We start from the raw sequence: 23,662 nt of genomic DNA, 5'->3' as shown, positions 1-23,662 counted from the left end.
ATATTACTGATTTTCTTCTTTTCATCTATATATCTATCTATCTGCTGTAAGTACATAAATATAATCAGTTCTTACAGATATTTTTGTCAAATGCAAATATGTCCTTGTGATTGTTATATGCAAACAGCATTTCCATAAAGACAAATATGAAAGACTCTTTTGAAAGGACCGAAACGCATTATGCATGAAGAGTGAGAGTAACAACCTGCAGAAGTGCACTTTATCTCTCGTGACGAAACATCTGTGCATAAGGTAAGAAGAATAATTTGTATATAGAATATAATTAATATAGAATTATTATTATACTATAGCAGGGAGAAGATGATCTGGGTATATATATACAACAACACTCCTCATGCAGTGAACATGATGTTAGGACTGTAGCTATGAGGACACCAAGGTTGTGTCCACAGTAATATAGTATTTTTAGGAATTTGGCATGTAAAGGAGTTTAGATTCTGCCATTACATTCATATTACACATGTTTTTTAAGGCTGATTCTGATCTTATTTTATACTATATATCTTAAGATTTAATTGTTTTGGGGCATTAAAAAAAACAGATATCTGGTAGGGAAGAGAAGTCAATGATGTCAACATTTTTAAAATCCTGCCTGAAACTGAGTTGCATACTAGTGTTATTTTCATTCAACCATAAACTAACGATGGATAGCATTATTAGTAGTCCATTATTTTATTATTAAAGACAGCATGGATAGATATCAAAGAACACATTTGGGCTGCAACTAGCAATTCTTTTCATAATCGATTAATCTGCATACCATTGATGAATCGATTAATCATTCGGTCTATAAAATGTCAGGACACTGAAAAATGTCCGGCACAAATGTCCCTGTTGACGTCATCAAATGTCTTGTTTTGTCCTACCAACAGTCCCAAAATCCAAAGATATTCAGTTTCAAATAACATAAACCAGAGAAAAGCAGAAAATCTTCACATTGGAGAAGCTGCAACCAGAGAAATTTGGACACTTTTTCTTAGCAAATGACTTTTAATCAATTCATTTTCTGACAATCGACTAATCATTGCAGCTCTAGAAGAAGTTCACATGCTTCCTGGGATGCTCTTCAATTGTTTTAAAGATGTATCTATGCAGATGTTGCTCTGTAACAAGAAAAAAATCAAGTCATGGGAGCCATTTACTATAGTCAAGGATTTTAGCTGTAGAAGAAATGGGCAATTGTAAATTGAAAATTGAGGGGTTTTTTTTCAATTTATTCAATAAAGATAATCCCATTGTGGCCTAGTTATCAGATAACGTAAAGCAGATATTTAAAATCCTGTGCTCATTTTACTGTTAAGTATTCATTTAACTAAATTATCTTTCTTAAACATGTTTAATATCTCAAATAAATTCAATTTACGGCCTCAAAAAAGCTTGGACCCACACTGAGAGGAGTACCCACTGGTGTTCAAGTGAATTATGGGGACAACATTTCAACCTTATAGGCTAACAGGCACTATATTACAGACAAGAGCTTTAATTTCACCTGGTATCGTTGTGTAAAAAAGTGTTTGTTTGATCGGTATAACAACTTGCATAACATTTATCTTTTTATATCCTAGAAAAAATATGCTCCATCTGGTGATTTTGCTGCTAGCTTCAGGTAATTGAAATTAAAACACACACAGTTATTGTTACATAATAATAATATTTTTTTTTAAAAAGCCTGCTTAATTTGATGTTTTGGTGGGTGTCCCTCTGCAGGTTGTGTCACTTTGTGTTCACACAGTCTTCGAGATTATTACCTGATAAAGGAGGCTAAGATATGGGACGAGGCCCAGAGTAACTGCAGAAAGAACTACACTGACCTTGCTACCATTGGCAGCCATGATGACATGAAGAGGCTGGTGAACATGACAGCAGCCAGTGGTGTGACAACAGAAATCTGGATCGGTCTGAAAGAGACTGGGGTGGCGTCCTGGCTGTGGTCTGTAGGAGAAACTCAGACTAGTCACGGATTAGCTGAATACACTAACTGGGCCATTTTTCCTAATTCCTCTCACTATTGTGGAGGCATGAGGGGTGATGGGAAATGGCTCAGTGCACTCTGTGAAACAACACTTCCTTTTGTCTGTCAGGAATGTAAGTAAGATTACTTTAATTTGACATTTGCATGGCCTTATTCTTATTCACTTTTTTGACAAGAGTTAGATGATTATCTTAGTATAAAGATTGGAAACGGGGGAACTGAAAAGCCTGGCTCTGTTCAAAGCTATCAAAATCTACCTACCAGCACCTCTAAAGCACACTAATTAACATTACCTCACGTTTGTTTAATTCATACAAAAACTAAAGTGTAAAAAGGACACGTGGTTTTACAGGGATTTATGTACCTGACTATTTCTTGGCTGAGAGCAGTGCTCCTGGCCATAAAATTGAAAATTGAGGGACATAATCCGGCCAGTTTCATTTTTATGCTAAGCTAAGGTAAGCAACTGCAGGATGTAGCCTAGCCCCAACCGTCCCATCCACTGCGTGGGAGACAGTCCCAGATAGTCCCATAGAAAAGCTCAGAAAAGCAGCTCTGCGCTGCTCTTTAACGGAGGTGGAGAAGTTTTTATTTTTTAACGATTATTTTTTTGGCTTTTTTTGCCAAAGAGAGACATCCAAGCCCCCAGCCAGAATCAAACCATGGCCGTTACTTTATGTGGTACGTACTGCAAGCATTCAGCTATCTAGGCACACCAAAAGAGGTGGTTAGTCTTGAAGTCTTTTCTCATGTAAAGCCGTAAAATACAGTTTGAAAACACTTCCAATAAAGCATAAATTTCACTTTTGTGTCACTTGTCTGTTTGTTTTTGAGTGTGGAATGAGCTCATTGTTGCTACTTGTGGCTATTGGTTGAAAAACAGCCACTACAACTGCAGTTCCCATCAACCGTCAAGTACCACTGTGTGTTTTCCTCCTTCCAGCCTCAGGAGGCAGTAATGAGCCCAGCTTGGCGCACCACAATGTGGTGAAGAAGATGCCGCACTATAAAACTTAGGTTAACAAGCGACACAAAGGTGAGATTTATGCTATATCGAAAGTGTTTTCAAACAGTGTGTTTCGTTTTTACAAGAGAAAATACTTTAAGACTGAAGACTGGTTGTTTTGGCAAATGCACATCTGGTTAACCGCCCCACCTCAATTAAAGAGCAGTCCACAGGGTGCCCCGGTAGCTCACCTGGTAGAGCGTGTACAGCCACTTCCCTGAGGTTTCCTATGGGACACTTCCAGGAAGGTCTGCCACACAGTTGGTGAGACAATCCAAAATGGGGCTAGCTGTAGCCTTATATTTAGCGCACAGGTATGAGTAGGATATCCATCTTTTCATCTAACTCTCGGCAAGAAACCAAAAGAGCTCATTTCCCAAAATGTCAAACTATTTCTTAAAGCATGGGGGTGGGTGTGTGTTTGATAGATTTTGGGTGGAGTACCACTTTAAGTGGGACTGTATAACATCTTCTGTGGCTCTAGAGGGGGCTTAGTGATGTCTGAACGCCTGTCGATGTCATTAGGGTTATCTCAGATTAGGTTGGAGATTTTTTTAACAGACAGCCTGCATTTACAAAGTGGGGGAATTCGGGATTGAAAGATGTTCCTGTTTACCAGGCAGAAGTTCTGATGAACGATGATATCAAGTTGCATTATGGGAATTGTAGGAATTGCCGTATGACCCATAGTAAGGACTAAAAGTTAGGATATCTCAGCCTCTGCAACTTCGATTTAGACGATTCTTTTTTTAATCTGTCTCTTGTAACTGTAACAACTTTATGAAAGTGCAATACTAAATCACTGGAGTATCTCTTTAATGCAACTTTAAGTGCATGCAGCAGCTTGTAGCAACTAGTAGTGTGTGTTTTTTCCATACTCTCCAAACATTTTAATCTTTACAGTACATTTTGCAATATTCACAGATAAGGGGTCCAGTGGGGTGTATGTTGTTCTTCAAGAGCAGTCTTGGAGGCAAGCCCAAGAGTACTGTCGACTGAAAAATAGTGACTTGGCCAGTGTGAGGAGCCAGACTGAAAATCAGGCATTACAGCAAACAGTTAATGAAAATGGGACATCGCTGTCCTTGGTCTGGATCGGTTTGTTCAGAGATGAGTGGAAATGGTCGGACAAGAGTGACAGCTCCTTCAGATACTGGGATAGCTCTCAGCCAAATAATGACGGGGTCTGCTCATTGTATAATCCTTCTTCGAAGAACTGGTATGACAGAGGTTGTACTAACTCATACTTCTTCTTCTGCTATAATGGTGAGCATATAATATGTGTTACAGTCTGATTCTATCATGTACAGTGTCTGGTTTTTTTAAAATCCACATTTTGGTTCTCAATTGTCCTTGTTAGTTACTACATAATTTTAAACCTCATCCTTAACATGATTGATTTAACAAAACAAACTGAGCGTATACTTGATGTCTTGATTTCTGTTTGTTTAACCACAGAAAAGAAAGTCATGAGGCAGATAGTGAGGGTGGAAATGAAATCAGATCCATTCTTTAACTTCAGTGTTTCTGCTGTAAGCAAAGCCATTTTGAACCAAGTAAGTTTTTATCTACGGTATTCTAAAATGTTGTTGCATTAATGATGCTTCTTTTTTTTTTTTAAACATTGGTGGTCAAGTTTTCTCACTACCAGTGTAAACAGGCGATTATCATAGTAACATAATAACTAGCTCGTTTGAATTAAGGTGTGGTTTGTCAATACTATTTTCTTCTTGCTTCCATAGATCCAAAAAAAGTATGAGGGGGTCAAGCTTCAGTGGAGCGTCCAGCCAGATGGGAATATTTTCCATAAAAAAGAAAGAAATTAATGAAGCCTGTCAGAATGTGACAAAGTGAAGCTGCCACTATGAAATTATCTGCAGTGTCAAACAAGACATTACAAATATTCCTGAACATCTGTGTGGGCACCTTAAGTTTGAACATAAAAACACTCTAGCTACAGTGGTTACCACAGTAATCATGAGAAATTAACTCTATTAAAACTGAATACAAAGCCTGATGTATTTTAAAGACACATCACTGGTTGACCTGTTTGAAATGCTGCCCTTAGGAAAGTGCTTTGATGCATTTAACAAATAAGAATTATTATAAAAAGTCAATTACTCCTACAGTTTTTAAACCGTGCAGTTAATACATTTACATTTTTCAGTGTTTTATGTTCACTCTTATTTCTCATTAATTAACAGTAGGTGTGCTGTGTCCTTTTGCAGAACAATTACATAACATAGATACATAAACTTTTCCCCTTCTGACGCATTGAAGCCTGTAAGCATTATCTTAATGTGGAACTCCACTGATTTATAACACTGAAGTCTGTTTACAGGTCTTGGGGAGTACTACTGCATATGTGAAAAAAAGTTGTACAAAGCCTTTTGAGCCTCCAGAGGGAGCTGCGTAAAATCTGATAAATTACCTAAAGTGACGTCTGTGGTAGAGTTGCATTTTGGGTAATGTAGGCACCAATTGACAAGGAAGAAGGAAGCATGGAATAAAACAAGGGATATCTCTGGTTCTGCTGCATCGATTTTGATCTGTCCATCATGAATCCGACAAAGTTATAGGAGTACAATGCTAAATCGGTGATTCTTTTAAGGCAACAAAAAGAAAGACACTTGAGGCCTTTTTTCTTTAACAATGAATTTATGTTCCCTCGTAATATTGCATTAAAAAAGGCTGACAATAGCAATACAATGAGACAAGCTCAACTGATCTGGAGTAAAAACAAGAAAGGCAATAATCAATGGAGAAAAACAGAGGAATCTGCGTCACTGGTAACACACCAACCTTTGAATCAAATTGCTTGACTATAAAGTGCCACATCTGACCTGCTTGAGACTGGATAGCTGCACATGATGTTCATAATTATATCTTGCATTGTTATGGTGCTTGTTTAATAAGTGATGAAAATAAAAAATACAAAACAGATTTACAGATGGCAGTGTAATAACTGGAGCTCATTGCAGTAAAGTTTTTAACTTGTAAGTTTGAAATGTCTACTGACCACTCAAAGAAAAACTGACCTACATTATCTGTATGTACAGTTTGAAAAAATAAAATAAAAAGTTATTTCCTGGGTGAGTTGGCACTGAATATAGTACCAGTCAAACAGTAATGCCAACCTATGAATTTAATAGAGCCATGTCATTTCACTACATGTACACTGGCACTCTCAGCACAGCATTACAATAATGTGTTTTTTATAGAAAGCAGATTTATACATACTGAGTAAACACTGAGAAGTCACAGACTTCCAAGATTTTAAAATACCTGGTGTCACTGTGCAATGTTGCATTCAGATGGCAGAAACTGAAATCACCTCAACAGTCCTGCATGTTTTCTCTCCATGCTAATGCTCAGAGACTTGAATATATATAAAATTACTCCCTGCAATAAGGTGAAGTGTTAGGAATTTTGAGTGGATGTTATTCATACTGGCCTTTTTATAATAATGAAACCACATCACGATAACTTTTTCATTTAGGGTTCATGATTATATTTTTTCCAATGGTTTGACTGTTAAAACTAAACCAATAAACCGTACTGTACTTGAATCACACTTCTTGACCATTTTCCTTCTCACACACCTACCACACAGCTAATATACATACACAAATACAGATGCAAATCAGTAAAAACACAACCTCCATTAAATCAGATCCACCATAGAGCTGTCTCTTGAATATCATCTGGTTGGCTATAAAATTCTCCCAATGCATGAGGAAAAAAACCCTGTCTTTCCTCACATCATAGTATAACATTTATGCACACCTTCCCTTCAGCATCCTTTTCCCCTGAGTAACCGCCTACAGGTTTTTCTTGACCTCTGGCCGACTCGCTTCTGTCTTGTTGGGCTCTTTTTGGTTGGGGCTCAGCAACTGTAGCAGGTCGTGCATGGCTTTTCTGATCTCAGCACCAAACTTACGGGCATCCTGGAAGGGAGACACACAATAAACAATGTGGAGATAAATGTGTCTGGGACAAAAAAAAAAATTAGCATTTTACAAAACTTGTAAAGACAAACATCCAAAGAAGGTTTCATGTCATCACATCTGCTCTCATCAATCGAAATAATAACAGAGATAAACTTTAAATTCAAAAAGCTTCACAACCTAAGGGTAAAAAAAAGCTGTGCTCAAAACAAAAATGTGTTGTTATTGTTGTTAATATTATTACATTCTCAAACTCAAGTATCACAAATCCAGTATCAGTCTGACTGTAATGCTCAACTTCATAGGCTTAATTTTTAAACGATACTACCCTTTCGATCAGACACAACTCTAAAAACTACAGAAATAATAAATATCATACTTTGCAGGACATGCACACATCTTCATTACTGGAAATACACATATCTTGTCAACTCTTTCTAAATAGAAGCAATTTAAAAAATTGTGGCCAAAAGATATAATGCACAGCATAAAAATAAAAAAATCACTCCTGACACAGCGGCCCCCTGCCCCAAGTTGAGGAGTTTATTTTGTTCACTTTTCTTATGCAGCATAAAATTACTACTTTCATTAAACTCACAGTCTCTGGACATGAGTGCTTGCACGCGATGTGGAAGTTCAGGTAATCTCCCAAAACTTGGTAGCACACCCCATAACCGTCATCAGCCACCTGAAAGAGATACAGACAATATTTATACTCATGGCTGCTTAATGAATAAAAAGAAGAAGCTGAGTTGTATGTGCAAGAAATATTTCAAAATAAATATTAAAATTATTTCATTATAAACTTTTACTGTGTAAAGACAGCAAAAAAGCATGGAATGATAGTTATTTCTCAAAACAAACTGTGTACAAGATGGGTTGTTTCTATTGGAAAGAAAGACTGAAAAAGTGTCCACTAATATAAAAGCTACTGTATGGTGTAAAATGAAAATGTAACTACATAGACAAAACTAGTAAAATTATATGCCACAATGGCAAAATGTATGTTTAGTTCTGGTTTCCAGTTTAGCCATTAACTTAAACAGTTTAAGGACTTTGTGACTGAAGCACTGAGAGCAGCACTGACCGGTCCAAAACCCCCTCCACAGGAGATGTAGTCTGGGTGGTTGACAAAGTCAAACATATGTTGCAGCTGGACTGGAATCTGACTGGTGGACAGTCGCCAGGGCTCAGACAGCACCTGAAATCCCCACAAGAAGCCATTGTATCAGTTTGCGAGATAAATACTCATAACGAACTGGACAATCTGATATAAATAAAGTGACAAACCTCTTTCAAGAAAGGAGACTCCACTCCAAGGTATTTGGACACCACGTAGAGACAAAAGAGGTGTCTGTCAATGCCAGCTCCAGTCATAGCCATGCGGTATAGATTCTGGTGCTTTTCTGACGCTGCACGGAACAAACGCCTGCACACGTCTGCTGCCTGGTAGAGAATGGCATGAGCGGCATGACTGCTTGGCATAGCACACATACAAACTAGACACTGTATGATTTATGTGAGGAAAATAGCAATTAGAAATAATAATTTGCAATGTGGATTTATTTTCATCAGAGAACCTTTAATCATCCTCTTTTGAGTTACTATTATATACTCCACCAAAAATGATGAAAATCAAGAGACAGTTTCCATGGTCTCACCTCTCCACCCTCCAGCGCTCGGACAAAGGCACTGGTCTCACTGGTACAGGAGCGAACAGTCTCGGTCCTGCCCTCCCTGAACAGACGGGTCATGGAGGCTTCGTACGTCAAGCAGAACGTCTTCCGGTTCTGGAACGCAAAAACAAAACTCACATGCAACAGATAATACTGACAGTCCCAAATTCAATTTACAAATGTCCAAATTTAATGCAGTCAGATTTTCTTTCTGTTAAACTGTCACATGTGCAGACAACAGAACCACACCAACAGCAGACGGACTGCCTTTGTGTTGATCATGTAGTGTGTTCTACTTCAGAGGGAGGCTCACCCTGTAGTTGGCCAACTGAAGAGCCATCTGAATGAAGGCATCTGGACTGACTCGACACTTCTTGATCTTTTCTTTGCCAAAGTCTTTGAAGACAAAAACATGGAAGTCCACATCGTCAGCCAGGGCCTGGGCCACTGCCAGAGACTGGGAGATCTGCTCCTCACACTGAGACAGACACATCCAAACAGTTAACATCAACAAGACTGAGATACCGGTAACCATTGCACTATGGTTTCAAAAGAATATGCCAGGCTTCCATATTGTTAGAAATAATGAGTCAGCTTTTACCACTCCTTTTTACACGTCACATAAACACCTTTTCAGTCCATGTGGCCATTTTCAAAATGGACACCCTGTGGTTACAATAATCTCAGTACAATCCATGACAGTGTGTATACACCTGAAACTTATACAATAATAATTAACATTTTTGGCTAACCGCCCACTGGCTTTATCTTCATATTTAGCATACAGACATGAATTTCTTTAAAAACACAGTGTTTCTCTACATTCAATGCAGTCTAACACTGTAATGAATCCTTGAAAACGTTGTGTCCAAATTCAACATAAGGGTGTAACGAGCAAAAATAGTGTATTCACTTTTTTAGCAAATGTACTATTTTGGGCAGGCGTTAAAAAGGTTGTGATGAGTGGTGATATCTGATGGGTGGTGATATCAGCATCAACCTGTGATGCTGACAACTCTCACTGTGAAACACAAAATAAAATTAGATGTTTGCATGCTACAGTACCCCTTTAAAATTGGAATAATCAGATTGGGAGTAATTGTGATCTTATAATTTCAGTAAGATCCTAATGTGAATTATGATATGATGGTGATTAGCTAAAGGAGTAAAGGACTTGAGGGAAATGTGTGAATGGGTAACTAACTTCTGGAGGGATTTCCCAGTTCAACTTCTGTGGTCGTGGCAGTGAAGAATCCACTTCTCCTTTGCAATGACCCTCTGCATTGTAACCGAGCTGGAAACATTCGGTGGCCAAGGTGTGCTAGAAACACACAACAATTATAAGTGATGGCCCCTTACTCAGAACCAGATGACAACAGTGTGCAACATACTTATCTTTCATGTTCCTTACCTCCCATAAGTGTGCTAACACTGGTGCATCAGCCCACGAGTGCTCACAATTTAAGCCATTCTTTCCATTCTTGTAGTAAACAACCGAGAAGGACTTGTCAAACCACCTGCATGACAACCAAGATAATGACTGAACGCTGCAGGGAAATTTACAACAATTCAACAACATAACATTAAAGTATAGCTTAGATATATTCACTAATTAAATAGCTGTTATACTAATTACATGTTCACAAGACAGTGATCAGTTTAGTGTAAAATTACCTGTCATAACATTTCCCATGCAACAAGGATTTGGCGTAGCAATCTAAACTAGCTGCAGGGTCATCTCCCATCATGCCCTGTTCATCATCATCCAGGGTAACAAAGAAGGCGGCTTTCTCAATGCAGTCCAGTGAGCGTTTATTGACCCCACTGCTGAAATACTTCATCCTGGCTTTAGCCCATGGAATTCTGGGAAACATTTCAGAGGAAAATGATGACATGACATTAAGGATGCATGGTGCTGTATGGTCCGTGTGATTTAAGCGCTGGTGGCTTGTCAAACTGACCTGTCTCCAGCAGTCAGAGCCCCCAGTTTGGCCTCTCCTTTGGAAGGAGGTGAAGGGTCATCGAGGATCCTCTGAATTTGGAATTCAATCTCCCTGGGGGACAGGAGTCTGCCTGCCTGGTACACCCTAAGACGAAAGTAGCGACCCCTGTGGTATACTGCTATGTAGTCACTGTCCTGCCAATGTTGCAGAGTGTCTTCACACATAAAAGGTAAAAAGAGGTGTTAATATTTTGTTTAAAGTCAAAGGCATGTCATGGAAACACAAATCAGAAATTATGCACTTAATTCAGGGATTTATGTCTGCTTTGTGCTTAGGATTTATTCTAAAGCAGTAAATGTGCTTAGAAAAAAATCGGTTTAATTCTATTTTAGCTTATTTTTATCTTCTACTTTATTTTACTCTTTTAAATCCTATTTGCCTATTTGTGTCTTTTTACATTGTCTTTTTATATTGCCCTGTAATTCTTTTCTTAATGCCTTTTATGTCTCATGTAAAGCACTATGAATTGCCTTGTTGTTGAAAGGTGCTATAAATAAACTTGCCTTAGATTTTTGTCAGCATTTTGTCTGTCCTACTGGCATGGATTTTTCTCACATTCATGTCATTCATCTTTAGCAATGCATTCATTTAATTCAGTTTTTGTTGGAATTGCAGCATACAACAACTGAATCTACATCAAGTCCTGTTGACAAAAAATTGATAAAATTACACAATAAAAAGATTCTATATAAACAATATATTTTTAAACTAAAATCTGAGTAGTCTGACAACTCTGTCCATACTTTTGCCTGTAACATTTTCTGAGTAGAAGGCTGTGCGCTTAAGCGTCACAATCAGTCAACAAATAGAGTTGAGGTGTTCTTCACTTGCTCCAGTGAAGTTACTCACTGGCCACAAACAGAAGACTATATTTACACTGGGCAGCTCTCAGGTAAAACATGTTTGAATATGAAAATTCTTGGAAAACAGGAACCCTCCTTCCACCGTCAAGTGGATAAAAAGGTAAAAAACAAAACAAAAAAAAAACAAACATACAGTGCAATGCCTGAGATATTTTCACAACATCCTTAACACACCCTGTTAAAATCAACTCAGCATCTGTTGCCAGAATGAAAAGGACACATGTTATGTGGAGTGACATGGGAGGGATGCTGTGTGATCTGACACTACTCTACAAGTCATCACCACAAAGCTGAATGATTAAGGTTTGATCCATATGCAAACATCTTCAACTTCACATTACGACCCCAACGGATAGTTATAGGTTGACCTAGCCTACCTTGTGCTACCAGGATGACTGAGTTTACTCTAAATGGAGTTTAGCTTTGTTTTCTTTTCATTGACATGATAGACGAGAAAGGGATGTATTTTAATTTCGAATTCTTAATTATACACAGTAAAAAATGTTAAGCACATTTCTGTAATTATATTGGTTTGACATTTAGAGATCTAAAACTAGGATTGGGCCAGTTGTTTAAAAACATAAATACTACCTGTTAGTGTTCCAGGGATTCGACAAGTGTCAAACATCCGTTCAAATTGATAGGAACAGCAAGGAACTGCAGACCTCAACAACCACTGAGCAGGATAAAGAAGGATGGGCCAGTACAAAAACAAAGTAAGCGAGAGAAAGAGAGGAAACAAAAAGGATGATAGAAAACAAATACAGGAGTTTTGGGATGAAATAGAAAGAGAACCAGGGGAGAGAGGAAGAAAACGATGAGAAAACAAAATGTGTGGGCAGAAGAAAATAGATATTAGTTAGAGACAGACCTGAGATGAGACCAGAAGGCAAGAAGAGACAGATGAGAGATGACAGGATGGGCTGTACAGCAGACATATAATGACTCAGTGAATCAGGACACCACGCTTCAGAAGACCAACACACTCACGCATACACATACACGCTGTCTTTCACACAATTTTCTAACCCACACTTAAACTCTAGAGGGTCCAGACACCTTCAGTATGCCTCATCATCTCTGAAGCAGTGGTGTGTTAGCATTGCTCACTATGAAGTCAGAAACTGGTGTGGGCTTTCTTGTTGAAGCGCTCATCTTCAGACGGTATCATGTATCATATATCATATATCAGCACTGTGTGAAACATCACGTTGCCACAGTGTGTGTGTCTATGTGTGTGTACATGTCCGTCTCTTTACCGGTCTCCTCTCCAGGAGTGCGTGTGGTGTTGAACATCCTCTCACACTGAGCTGCACACAGAGGAATGACAGTGCCTGGTATACGACTCTGGGAAACGGAGAGGAGGAGACGAAGGCAAGGGCAGAGGGAGAGGAACAGAGGAGAGCAGTAGAGGAAACGTAGAGTCAAGCAAAAGGAATGAGAATTAAAAAAAAAAAAAAAAATAATAATAATAATAATAATAATAATAAGAGTGAGAGGAAACGAGGGAGGTAAATAAGAGAAAATCAAGCAAGCGAAAGAGACGTTGAAAGGAGTACAAAAGGAAGGGGTGAGAGATGAGCATGGTATGAGAACATGAGGGAAATGTCTTCACAAAAACATGAAAACTAAATAAATGAATAGAGATGCACACCCTATCATATCAAAGTCAAGACACAAACACTGATGGATGGATGTTACTCACACAGTGAAAACACAATCAAAACACATACTGATAGTCTCATACGTTTCTATGTTCTCTAATTATTTATCAGAACATAATATTTTGAGGTTCCACAAACAAATATCCCAATGTCTCAAAATTTGACACATTTGATTAACAAGTCGCCTGTTGCCATGGCAAAGAGACATGAATAATGAACGCCCCCGTGAATATGGAGCAGCTAGGGTTGACTGGCGGCTAAACTCACAGGTTTAATCTCTTCTTTGTTGAGTTTGCGGCGGTATAGGAAGAATGCATGAATGTGATTGCCTGCCCTGGCCGCCTGGATGGGTGTGGGTGTCACATACAAGAAGTCCTGGGGAGAGAAAGAACCGAGACAGGAAGTCAGGAGGAGGACAAACAAAATGATCCGTAAGTACACCTGGGATTGCAGAATCAAGACTGTGATAACGCATTAGTAGCAATCTTCTCTTTCTCAGTTACTATTACTATGGTTCCCTTGATCAACTAACAAAGGATTGTTTAAGTAACATGCTTGAGGAAATAGTTGATGTTGTGTTTTTAGAAGTCATGTCTAAAAAATATTCACATTCATATTAGTGTATGTGTGGAGTTGTATGAATATAAACTTGAGTGTTGCTGACAATGAATGGAACTTGTCGGTTAACTTTTCCAGGATTAATAAAAGGTAAAAACAAGAGTACCTGTATTAGTCGAACAAGAAATAACGCACAATTATATCCATTATTTTTCTCTCCTCATGACAAACAAACACCTACAAGTGATTCACAGAATTAATCCTTAAATATCTCAAAAGGCCATAAAAAAGATGTCCAACATTAAACAGAGTCACTCCAAACACCATATTGGACTGGAAATTTCTTAGACCAAAAAGATTTTCATACCATGCCATAATAGTTACTGTTGACCATTATTGGGCTCCGTCCACGTAGATAGACATATTCCTCCCACCAGTCACTAACCTGAACAATTAAAACACACACAGACAAAAATCTTTGTGAGAAAGCTAATATTGCAGTCACATCACTTGTATATTCAGACAGGATAAATAATTCAAACCACAGAACCTCACAAAGATATACAATGTTAATGGAATTTTAAATCTCCTTTGGACTGCTTTGCTTTGGACATTTAAGTGACGTCTGAAGTAGCCACACTCAACAAGAACATTGTGGTCAACCACTTACGTAGTTGGCGGCCCAGAGAGCTTTGAGTTTGAGGTACCACTGCAGTCGGTTACCGAGGCTGCTCTCAAACTCTGTGGCCAGCTTGGTCATGCGTTCATACTCCGTATCATCCAACAGCGGACGCACTGATTCCAAGTACTAAAAATAAATAAATAAATAAATAAGTAAATATACAACTGAATAATAATCATCATTCAACAGAAATGAAATGTCCAACAGGAATACATGTTCTACTAAATACAGAAACATCGAAAAAGGTTAGTAAATCAATGAATTAACATAAATGAACAGTTGGTGACATGAACAAGTCTTCTACCATCACAATCACATCTAATTCTGCTGATATAATACCAAATCTCTTTTCCATTCTATCTCCTCTCATCTGTCAAATATACAGATTATTTCTCATCTAGCTTGCAGCTAGATTAAAAAAAAAACCTCAGACAATAACAAAGGAAATTTGGAGCAACAGAGGCAGAAAATGATGAATGTGAGAAAGTGATCCATCTGTTTCATGGTCAGTAATCAGCGTGTTGTCATTTCCTCTGCTTCATGTGACGTCTCACCCTCTTGACTGTGTCCTTGATGACAGGCACAGGCAGGTTTGGCAACGAACCCTGGTAGCTGTAGAGCAGAGGCTTTCTGCCAGAAAAGATCCGCACCAGTGCCTGGCATAGAAACACATGCATTCAAAAAACACTCAAAATAATAAAGTCAGGACATACCTAATTATTGTTGGGTAGTTTTTTCTTCAAGTAGTTTTGCAGAATATCATATACCATAAAACATAAAAATCTATTAAAAAAACAAGTAAAAAGTAAAAATACTCCTTGTTTGTTGTTCAACTTACATAGAGGGACTCATTTCCATTTTCCTTTTATTTATCTCTTCAGTTTATATTACTGAAAACATTTTCTGACAAAGAGGACCTCATTCTGTACTGTAGAAGTATAGTAAACAGTGTTTTCTTGCAGCATAAAACACGAACATTTTGTAGTATGTGAGGACATAAAAACTATTTTGCTGCTGTCACTATTCAGTGACACCTCAGGCTGCATACCAAAGATCACAGAACTGGGGGACAGTGGAAGGTATGGTTAGTTTACAGTAACAAGTGGAAAAGGCGTGAAACAACACTGACCACCCAGACTTTGGTGGTGTTGGACATCTTTCCGTGCTGCTCGAACATCCAGCGGTGGTAGGAGAGGAGCTGCTTGAGGCACAGGCGCATGGTGAAAATGAGCAAGAGCCATAGCATGGTGCTGAAGAGCACTGCTGACACCAACGTCTGGCACTGGGTACTCATAGACTGGCTGGGAATGGTGGGAGAAGATGGACAGATGGATACAGGGGAAAGAGGGAGAAAAAAGAACAGTGAGTGAAACAAATAAAAGAATAAAGAAAAGAAATTGAAGGAAGATGAACAAGCAAAGACACCACACATAAGGATGGATGAAGAAGAAAAGAGAAAGGAACAAAAGCACACTGTAAAGATGAGACAAAAAGCAACATAAAAAAAGATATTACAGAAGACTATGAAAAAGGAAGAATGGGAAGGGGTAGGGCCTATTTAAACAACACTATACATCTATACCATTGACTGTAGAGCTGGGGCGATTCATCGATATCATTGAGTACGGAAATACGTCGATTTGCATAACGTGCGTCAGCATGTCGCAATGAAGTATGGCTGTGCCCAGTCAAAGCACGGATTCCCTGGAGAACAAGCTGCAGCTGAAAAACCTTGTCCACGATAATATAAAGCAGTGCTTCCCACACATACTTTACTTGTGCAGGCCGTCCAGGTGTATTTGGGTCACCAAATATACTTTGGCGACCCAAATACACCTGGATTTTAGTATCGCGATTGATTAACTAGTGGACAATCTCCCCTCACTCTACCCCTTCCCATGTGGGATACTGACAGTCGTACATGCTCTGCAGAGAAACACACAGTCTCCTGTTTATTTAGGCCTACTAATGCATGTTGTAGCCTATCGTTTCGACATCATTAATAAAAAGCCTCCTGCACACGCGGCTCATCTGCTGTTGTGAAAGCGGAATCGTGGGGGAAGCCAGTGAAACGAAGATGGAGATGTGTGCATGTCTATGTATATATATAAAATTTTCAATAGACAAATATATTTTTGTTGCTGAATAACGCCCTGCAGTGCATACTTTGTTTCTTGTTACATTTGTTTGTTTTTAAGAGAAAATTATTTTAATTAAATATTGAGACAAGCTTTTGATATTTATTTTGGGTAAATTAATTGTTATATTAATCGAGTAATAAAAAAATAGTCTTTAGAATAATTGATAAATTCATCGTTAATCAACTAATCTAAAAAATAATCATGATCCAAACTAAAAACTCAAAAGTACACATCAAATAAATCTTTCCCAAAGATGGTTTTTATCATTTTAGATAGTTCTCATCACGCTGATGTATGTTCGTGTTCATTTTTCTGATAAGTTTGGTTCTAATTAGTTATTTGATGCTATAAAAAGGGGGTTTCACGCCACGACTGACAGCTGAGGCCGGTCGGGTGTATGGGCGGGACCTTGATCCAACCCAGATCACGACTGTGCAGACTCTGGCTCCGAATGACGTCACCAGCTCAAGATGGCAGCTCCTGTATCCAGGAAATTTTGGCTTCATTTTTGTATAGTGGGAGGAAGTGGAGACGCGTCGTCCATCTTTATATACAGTCTATGATCTATACATACTGTTCACTGACCTCTCTGTGACACTGTACAATCAGGGAAAGGAAACATTTCGTTTCTGCAGGGGTGTCTGGTGAATCAAAAGATTAATCATTAACTTTAACCATTTCATGAAGTCACGAGCTGTGTTACCTGACTGGCAGGTGCTCCTGTATCTTGGCTATGAGTCCCATGGAAGGGTCGGAGCGAGTGTACATAGTAGCCAGGATTGCTATGACCACAAAAAGCCAGGAGGAAGGACTAGCAGGATATACTCCTGTTACCACACTGTTCTGTTAATGTGAGAGAAGAGAGAGAAACTGATTTAAAATCCCATTCTTCCAGTTTACAATCAGTACACTGACATGCATGCTGAAAATTCAGTTATGATCAAATTAAGGTAATACATGGCATATAAATACTCAATTCTGACGTAACTGCATTTAGCTCAGTGTCAGATATTAACCTAATTTTTACAACGAATTACCAGGAATTTAACTGTTAATTTAAGGCTTTTGCATGTCCGACTTGGTATGAAATGCTTACACCTCAAATATCACTTTAATTCTTATTCACACTGCTTTATTGATTGAATGAGTGATGGAAGTGTGGATCAAACAACAAGACACAACAATACCATCCACATGCAAAGAGTGTGTCATAATGTGTGCCATTCATTATTGATTGATGATGAAGTCCACACATTACGATGGAAAAAATTCCCTGATAGCAAGCTCTCTTTGTTGATGATTCCTAAACATTTAGCTCTGACAAAGATGCAAGTGCTGACATGCAGAGAGTAGGAAAAGCAGTAATAACAAGGAGGAAGAGGAACTTGACTGTGATTATTATAGACGGTTTTGGGACACAGACACAGGCTAAGCATGACTAAACAAAACCGACAACAGGCGTAATAGCCAGAGTGGAGATACCTTGAGTCTGATGATTCGCTTCTTCCAGGAGCGCACACCGGAGAGATAGATCTCAGTGAGGGCCTGGTGGGACAGCTGCAGATCAATGCCCTCCGGAGTGACGGTGAACTGGAACGCCACCGCCTGGTGAGCTTCTGCCATGGTTACTGTGCACGATGAGAGTGAAAGACAAGGAGACAGAGCAAAAGAGAGGGGAAAAAAATATGTCAACTGTGTCAAACCTCAAACTCCTTAGACACAAGAATACTAATTAACATGTTGAAACAACAGATCGCAGGTGAAAATGGAAATCACGCACAAATACTTACATTCTTAAGTGACTAACATCGGCTAACGTATGAAAGCAGCCCAGACAATATGTATAAACAAACCTGTTTAAATGCCTGGTGTATATTATTGTCAATATAAATATACTGGATTAGCTCACAGTCAACCTGTCTTTCAGGTTTAACGTGATTGTATAAGACATAATATATGGCGCAAGGTTGCTACGCATTCTTCTTAAATTCAGAAATAATGAGCAGCATCATCTTTTGTAACAAAAACAAATAAAATCTTCTGTCAGACAATAAAGATAACTGTTAGCTTGACTGTTCAAGTAAAAGGTATAACTCTGACACCAAGATCACTCTTTCACTGTTATGCTGTACAGAAAGTCTGTACTGCCTGCTCTTGGAGTTTGTGATTAAAAACAATACCCAATACTTCTGATGAGACCTCAGCTGTTACATTTAGGTACCCAGTGGGACAACAAAGGGCACATGGGTAAAAACATCTCAACAGCTGCTTTTAATACCATAAAATGACCCACAATAACAGGACACTGCATGCAAGCTGTCAACAAGAAAAATAAACAAAAAGAACAATGTAAACGGCCAAAAGCAACAGTCTTTATGCTTTGTGAATTGTGATCACAATTCATATATGTGAAAAGGCATTGCAGCAGCTGGTAGCAAGTGCTTTGAAGGTACTTACAGATGATTCATCAAACTAACGATGAATTGTGATACAGTTTGATGAGACAGCGCTGATTGGCTGCTGATGTGATCGGGTATTTTTGTTTGAGGCAATAACTGCTTCTCTTCACAAAGAGAATTGATTTTCCTCCATAAATAGGCTACGGGTAATGCCCTGAGGTTTAGTCACTCTGACATTGGACTGCACCCCTGTGGAGGCCATGTCTGCTCTTATTGTGTGTGTTTAAAAAGGGCAAGCACACACACTTCCCTCATTGTTCACAGGTCCCACTGAGGTTCTCCTCTTTAGGTCAGATCTGGCAGATACAGTCGTGCCTGTGCCAAGGACTAACAGCAGTGCATTTCAGCCACTTTCTTTCAGTGCCAAAACAGACACAACACACCTGCTCAGTTCAGTGCTGACTGCAGACACACACACATACACACACACACACACACACCAAAGGAGCCACTTTATTAAACGCTGGTCCCACTAAACTTTATTAACAATATCCCTTTGACTGGAAGAAATGTTTTGAGAACTTAATCTGCATTGACAGTGTAGTAATCCTTAGCATCTTTGCAACTGCGATTCCCAGTTCACTTAGAGCTTATGTCTTTACAGCTGTGTTATAAAAAAAAAGACTACCAGACAATGATACAGCTTAACAATGATATTTTTGATTAGGTTACAGATATAGTATGATTTAATATAGTAATTAATAAGGGGCAGTGTGTCCCACAGATTTAGATTATATTTGTGGTGGTAGCTGACAGGGGGGCGGAGGCACACCCAGCTTTCTTAAATTAATTATTAAATAATATTAATTTAATTTTTTTTATTAAGTATTAAGTATATAAAGGTGCTCTACTGCAAATATAAATAACTGACCAATATATACAGCTCCATTGTCAAACAAATAACAAAATATATACAGTGAAGAACAGAAATGAGGCCCCTTTTCCTGAGAAATCTGCTTTTCTGACCTGCTCTGCTTCTACATCTCTGTGTTTGCTGTCAATCTCACCTGTGCTGCCGTAGCTGGCTCTCCCACAGCAGCCTCCTACTCGCCTACATTTCTCTCTTCAGTAGCTACTGCTATCCCTTCCTGACCCTCTCTTGCTGCTTCATAGTGATGGGCAAAGCAGTTATTTTCAGTGTAGCCTACTGAATCATGACAATCTGTTCATTAAAAAGAGAAACCCGACCTACAGTTCAGTTCAGCCCGCTAACGAGTGACGGATAAGCCAGGGAGCTGGGAATTTAGTTGGATAAAGATGCCGTTTGCAAAGTGAAATAGCAGCGACACACTCCATTTAGTGAGTGTAGCCTATCCTTATAGCTGTCAAAACAGTAACGTTATGTGTGTGTGTGTGTGTGTGTGTGTGTGTGTGTGTGTGTGTGTGTGTGTGTGTTTGCAGCACTGCGCGCAGTAACGCTAAACATATATAATCTATCAATCTAGATTATGTCATATAGCCTATTTGGATTGCAGTCCATGACCAATGTTGTTGAATCATTGCAGCAAATGTTAGCAACCCGAATCAGCTGTGTATTTGCTGTCTTGAACACACCCCATTCCTCCTGCGAAAGAAGGACTTGAAATCACTCAGTGAGTGCTGTTCACAGGCGGGTCCGTTGGCAATGTTAGTGAGAGCGCGAGGCAAGGAGAGGCTAAGCGAATCACTCTACACTGAAATAAGATTTTACCCATTTTAAATAGTAAAAAACAAGAACAAGAACTGACAAAACTCTACAACTTTGCATTTTGATCTTTGGAAAATTTCCAGACAGAAAGCAAGCGGATCAACAGCAGACAGTGGGTTCGGAGCAGGAAGAGAGGACAGAGGAAGGCAGGGCCAGTATGTGTAAACTAACACCTTTGAGGCGTTTATATCACTGGAAAAGTATAAGCAAAACCCTCTAATAAAAAACAAAAAAATGTATGATCGTTTTGTTCAAGTGAGATGCGTTAAACAACCAAAAAAAATGTGAACTTCAACCATGTAGCTGTACATTTTTTAAACTAATCATTTAGTTTAAAAAACAAACAAAAAAACCCAACTAAATTTCACATTTAAATCCCTCATACTATTGTTTGACTGCAAACTTAGTCTCTTCGTGATATTATGCAGGTTTGTTTTTGTGTGGCCTTTTGGCCTCCAGGAAAAACTAGTTCCAGTAAACTGTAACTGGAAAGTAAAGTAAAGAGTGAAGAGTTACTGGAACTTCACACACAGACACACAGCAACAGATATATTCTCAGTGTTTCAGTAAGCTCTGCCTTATCATAACTTATCTTGAAAAACTTTTTCTTGCCAGTCTGCCTGAAAAGGAATATAGAGAAGATGCAAAATAAGGCAATATGTTCCAGTACTATGCCCCATTATGGCAACAAATAAAAATGTAATATCATCAGGTTACTGGAAGCAATCACATAATTCAAGACACACAGATAAGAGAAACAAAATATTCTTGAATTTAAATTCTGAAGTTCTGAATTTTATGTTATTTTCAGGTTTGAGTTGTTGAACCACAAACACACGAATATCCTGCACAACCTGAACAACTGACCAATACTATTAGCCAAAGTTATATATTCAGAATCAGAAATACTTTATTGATCCCCGAGGGGAAACTCTTTTGCTACAGCAGCTCACTATCACGTCAGTGCACACAGGAATAGAAGTACTAGGCAAAAAATAAGTGTGAAGTACAAAGTGGGTTTACCGGTTGATGATAATAATATGGTATAAAGTACTAGTGCATGAACTGCAAAGTTATGTGTAACTTATTTATAATGAGACGGAGGATATTGCACAGCAGTAATAGAGGTATGACAAAATATCAATATCAATAAATAGGGAATTTAAGTATATTGCACAGGATATTGCACAATTATGTCAAGTATTGCATAGATGTAATGATCAATGTCCAGTTTAATGACTTAGGGTCATACAGACTAACACTTAGAGGGAGGAGTAAATAATAATAAAAAAATAATGTTCTCATTAGAGGCTCATATCACTATCAAATAAAGTAGATTTTAATGTATAATCAGATATTGTTTAAGTTAAATAAGTAATCCATGTCCTGGTCATTGAGAGTTGGATGTTGAAATTTCCTCCCCAGTGTTGACTAAAAATCTGAGATACTTTTTTTGGGTTACCCAATATTCCATAGGCTCTTTTTGGACAAAATCATGTAAACCGATATTAAGTAAGCTGGCCATCATTTTGATTCTGACCTCTCCTTCAATGGTCAAGTGACAGTGGTTGCACAATCAGGCTTTCTCCAGTTGAAGAACTCAGCTAAAAATGGGTTAGTTTTTATTATTTGCAGACCTTGAAAAGGCAAAGCCTTATCTTGTCACAACTTCAAATACCCATGCTCAGGTCTTAGTCAGCACTCCAGCTCATACCAGACGCTACTTTTAATCGAGTCTAAGACATGTGATCACAGTACAATAATTGACTGTCTTCACTGGTCACATGTAGTTTTAGATTTGATTTTGTTGTATTGTACTCACAACATTAAGGGCTCCTTTTTACAGTAATGGCAGCCTCTGACGAGCCTCAATTGATGAATCAATTCATCAAACTTAATCATACTTTACAGTATCATCATACTTTAAGATCTGCTGGGCTTCCGGGTTTACTGAAAAATAATCTTTTGGAGAGCTATATATAAATAAATGTATTCTCCTTCAGTGGAGGAATGCAAGGGTGTACACTGGTATGTCAACAGAGTCTAAGCTTACAGAAGTCTCTTGTAGACGACAAACATATTGAATGGATTATCATATTGAGTGCTAAAGCCCTTTACATCCAGACTTTTCAACTACACAGAACTTTAAAGTTCCTCTTAGCCAATGTCTTATTTATTGTCAGTGTTTTATAAGACTGGGCAGCGCTGCGCGTGTTTCAATGTTTGACAAGCGGAATACTTCTGACTGAAAGTAGCTAATGTGTAAACCGACTATATACAGAAACATTAATAAATCCATGCACTGCGTCATTGACTATATAAGGCATATATGATAGGACAATAAACGCATGTCAAAAAACTAAGCAAATAACGTTAACGGTTAAAGTTACATTCCAGCCTTTTCAGCCAGGTCAGCACACAATGGAGAGCAGACAGGAAAAAGGGTTAACGGTATTATATGTGAAAGCGCCACACCAATGTTACCTACAGTTATGCTACAATTATGGAAAGCCAATTGATGGACGTTAACGCTAGCTGACGTTTTAACTACAGCAGATGTGAAAATTAACGCTAGCTGCTGCTGCTAGTGCTGGCTAGCCGAGCACCCAGCCCATTATGTAGTTAACGTTAGCTACATACAAACGGCTGCTGATGGGGCTTCTTAACGTTCACGGAAAGATGCGACTGTTTGTGCCTTCATTGCAACGCACTACAACATTGTCAGAACCCTGTTAGCATACCTGTTGTTGTTTTTGTTGTTTACTGGGGCGAAATTTCGTCAATGCAGAATAGCAGAAATCGACTGTTAACTTCTGACATCGACCACGTACCCGGTGTCGGAAGTGCTGGCGGCCTCCTCTCGACTGAACAACTGTACTACAGATGCTCTCCTGGATGGAGCTGGTGCTGCCTTCAGCGACTATCGGAAATGTCGCAATCATGCAGTGGCAGTGAGTTCTCTTCTACTCTTATGCCTGAGCTG

General features: G+C 38.6%; 2 protein-coding genes across 4 annotated transcripts; one reads left to right on the top strand and one right to left on the bottom strand.

Annotated features, from left to right (window-relative positions):
• The first annotated feature begins 10 nt into the window (after positions 1-10).
• Positions 11-5,942, top strand: LOC122867819 (secretory phospholipase A2 receptor-like). The gene is made up of 6 exons (XM_044179090.1): positions 11-252; positions 1,587-1,627; positions 1,729-2,106; positions 3,924-4,265; positions 4,458-4,555; positions 4,742-5,942. The coding sequence occupies exons 1-6, from the start codon at positions 185-187 to the stop codon at positions 4,823-4,825; spliced, it is 1,011 nt and encodes a 336-aa protein (XP_044035025.1). The 5' UTR covers positions 11-184; the 3' UTR covers positions 4,826-5,942.
• Positions 5,700-23,657, bottom strand: LOC122867814 (carnitine O-palmitoyltransferase 1, liver isoform-like). 3 transcript variants are annotated; one of them, XM_044179083.1, is made up of 19 exons: positions 23,511-23,657; positions 18,016-18,161; positions 17,237-17,376; positions 15,522-15,693; positions 14,947-15,048; positions 14,381-14,518; positions 14,078-14,155; positions 13,420-13,527; positions 12,748-12,835; positions 10,584-10,779; positions 10,297-10,485; positions 10,034-10,139; positions 9,827-9,943; positions 8,936-9,100; positions 8,608-8,736; positions 8,237-8,392; positions 8,034-8,147; positions 7,545-7,634; positions 5,700-6,946 (listed from the first exon to the last, which is right to left on the bottom strand). In XM_044179083.1, exons 2-19 carry the CDS (start codon positions 18,154-18,156, stop codon positions 6,821-6,823), a joined length of 2,355 nt encoding a protein of 784 aa, XP_044035018.1. In that variant the 5' UTR covers positions 18,157-18,161; positions 23,511-23,657; the 3' UTR covers positions 5,700-6,820. The 3 variants fall into 3 exon arrangements, with proteins under 3 accessions (XP_044035018.1, XP_044035017.1, XP_044035019.1); XM_044179082.1 differs by having other exon boundaries at positions 23,421-23,625; XM_044179084.1 differs by lacking the exon at positions 12,748-12,835 and adding an exon at positions 12,080-12,164 and having other exon boundaries at positions 23,421-23,625.
• Positions 23,658-23,662: the final 5 nt, after the last annotated feature.

The sequence above is a fragment of the Siniperca chuatsi genome, linkage group LG20, assembly GCF_020085105.1.
Source record: "Siniperca chuatsi isolate FFG_IHB_CAS linkage group LG20, ASM2008510v1, whole genome shotgun sequence".
In the NCBI taxonomy this organism is placed as follows: Eukaryota; Metazoa; Chordata; class Actinopteri; order Centrarchiformes; family Sinipercidae; genus Siniperca; species Siniperca chuatsi.
Note: the sequence above shows the minus strand (reverse complement) of the source record. Positions and strands in the feature narration are given on the sequence as shown.